The 2,389-nt window shown below is 58.9% G+C and overlaps 2 protein-coding genes across 2 annotated transcripts; both read left to right on the forward strand.

The window, feature by feature from the left end:
- Positions 1-109: 109 nt before the first annotated feature.
- SPRG_18349 (hypothetical protein) lies at positions 110-839 on the forward strand (the record flags this gene model as incomplete). Its single annotated transcript, XM_012357790.1, has 2 exons — positions 110-609; positions 663-839. 2 exons carry the CDS (start codon positions 110-112, stop codon positions 793-795), a joined length of 633 nt encoding a protein of 210 aa, XP_012213180.1. The 3' UTR covers positions 796-839.
- A 638-nt stretch (positions 840-1,477) lies between these two features.
- On the forward strand, positions 1,478-2,304 carry SPRG_18351 (hypothetical protein; the record flags this gene model as incomplete). Its single annotated transcript, XM_012357791.1, has 3 exons — positions 1,478-1,891; positions 1,939-2,055; positions 2,104-2,304. Coding segments are annotated over 3 exons (732 nt in total), but the record flags the coding sequence as incomplete, so codon positions are not given.
- Between the last annotated feature and the right edge of the window lie 85 nt (positions 2,305-2,389).

A 2,389-nucleotide genomic window follows, 5' to 3' on the forward strand; every position in this document is an offset into this window, starting at 1 on the left:
CGCCAAGAAAGCAGCTCTCATCAACCAGCTCGGAGCATCGCGCGTCCCGACGATGCCACAGGACCCGCCACGACGCGCCCCTGAACCGAGGCACCGAGCTCCCGAACCGATGCACCGAGCTCCCAAGCCGATGCACCAGCGACCCGCGCCACAAGAGCCGGCGCGTTCCATTGACATTCCACGTGCACCCGAGCCGATGTGTCGCCCGAGTGGGCCCGAAGCTGGGTTTTTGCCGCTGCCGGCAGCCCCGGCCTATCAGCCGGCGGCCTTGGGCCCGAGCCCCGCACCGCGCTTCCATGCGCCGTACCCGGAAGAAGAGGAGGCGTACTTGACGTGTGTCGACAACGCCGACGACACGCTGCCGCTGGGCGCCGAAGCAGGCTCGTACCACGTCAAGGCCGCGCTCATCCAGCAGATCCAAGCGCCAAAAGCCAAGAGCGCAGAAAACAGTGAGCCGCCACGCATGGAAGAGAGGCACGATATGATCTACCTTCCAAAGACGTCTGAGTTTGCGCACCAAGTGCGTCGCAACGAGTACGACTACTACCCTTTCGGTGACGATGGACAGTACGAGACGTCGCTGAATACGGTCGACACGCTCCCGCTCGGGTACATTCATGTCCTTGGTCCATCGTCGGTCTGATCGAAGTATTGTGTTGTAGCATGGAGGCCGGCGCGTACACCAAGGGCAAATTGGATGTCGCCGCGTATGAGCGCAAGCAGCGCCTCAAGGCCGATCAAATCAAGCACCTGGACGTCAAGGTGCGATTGGACCGACCGCCAGACCGGTACTAGGAGCCCCGCGGGTCGTAAAATGAATGAGCAAAGTGCGATGTGGCTGTGTGCATCCTTGCTTGGCCAAGTGTGTGATGGTGCTGTGGTGGGCTCGAGCTCCTCCCGCTTCCACCAGAGACGAGTGCATTCTTGCTTGACCTCGTTCAGCTCGCGCTCTTTTGATACTTCAATGGTTTCGGCGCTGGGCTAGGCACTGACGCCGCGAGCAGCCAAGGTAGCTGTGCCGAATAGAGTTGATGGTGCTGGCAAACGTCTAGGCTTTCCCTCTAGCATGCACTGCGGACTAGAGCCGTGAGCCAACTTCACAGCGGTGGTGGTACGCATAGGCTGTGCGCGTGAGTAGCAGCCGTCGAGTTGGTCGTGTTGCTTTGCCATACCCTCTGGCGATACGTGCCTCCTGTTATGGGACTTTGTATTGAACGGGCTGTCCTTATTATACCGGTGGTAGTGAATTTCTCTCTTCGATAGCGAGCCAAATGCATTACACGGCCCCATTCCGCGTGACGCGCGCTGCATCTCCCGCTTGACAACGCGCCTCTGACGCCAACTTGAAACTGCCTTTCAAATTCCAGCCAATCATCGCGAGGCTGCCTTTTCTGTCACCCAATCAAACGCGAATCAAACCCTTGTGTGACACACGCGCTGTCTGAACCGGCAAACGCTCACCATTCTACAACGGGCAATGAAGGCCGCAGCCATCCTCGTCGCGACCTCGCTCGCCGTCGCCAACGCGACCATCTCGGTGCCCGGCATCAACTACAACCCGCGCGTTGGGCCCAACTGGGGCCCCGACGCCACCAACTGCAAGTCGTCCGCCCAAATCGACAAGGATTTTGCGATTTTGGCCAAGATCACCAAGGGCGTGCGCATCTACTCGCTCACCGACTGCAACACGGCGGAGCTTGTCATTACCGCGGCCAAGAAGGCGGGTCTCACGGTCTGGCTCGGGCTCTGGGTCGGCCCCGAGCCGACGATCTTTGCCGCCGAGAAGGCCAAGCTATCGTCGCTTATCTCGAGCGGTCTTGTTGACAGCACCGTCGTTGGTGTCCACGTCGGGTCGGAGGCTGTGTACCGCAAGGACGTGACGCCCGAGAAGGTAGAAATTGCATCGTATGGCGGTGAAGCTTATATGATATGGTACAGGCGATCTCCAACTTTAAGGAAATCAAGGCGGTTCTTACGACAGCCAAAATCAACTTGCCGGTGACGATTGCCGACATTGGCGATACGTGGATTGCGAATCCGTCCATGGTCGAAGCGGTGCGACACCTACGATTGTGATGGCGATCTTAGTCCAACCTGGTGTAGGTGGACGTGGTGTCGGCCAACCAGTTTCCGTTTTGGGAAAACAAGAACGCCAACGACGCGGCGGCGTGGTTTTACATGCGCATGGAGCCCCTGATCGCGTCGGCGACCAAGTACAAGAAGAAGATTCTCATCTCCGAGACGGGCTGGGCCACCGGTGGGTCAGCGGTCAACACGGGCCCGACGACGCCGGCGCAAGCCGCGGTACGCACTCTCTACATCTACAATCTGGTCTGAGATGGGTGACTAGAAATACTTCAACGACTTTTCGCTCTTGGCCAAGCAAATG

This window comes from Saprolegnia parasitica, assembly GCF_000151545.1.
Source record: "Saprolegnia parasitica CBS 223.65 unplaced genomic scaffold supercont2.1142, whole genome shotgun sequence".
NCBI lineage: Eukaryota > Oomycota > Saprolegniomycetes > Saprolegniales > Saprolegniaceae > Saprolegnia > Saprolegnia parasitica.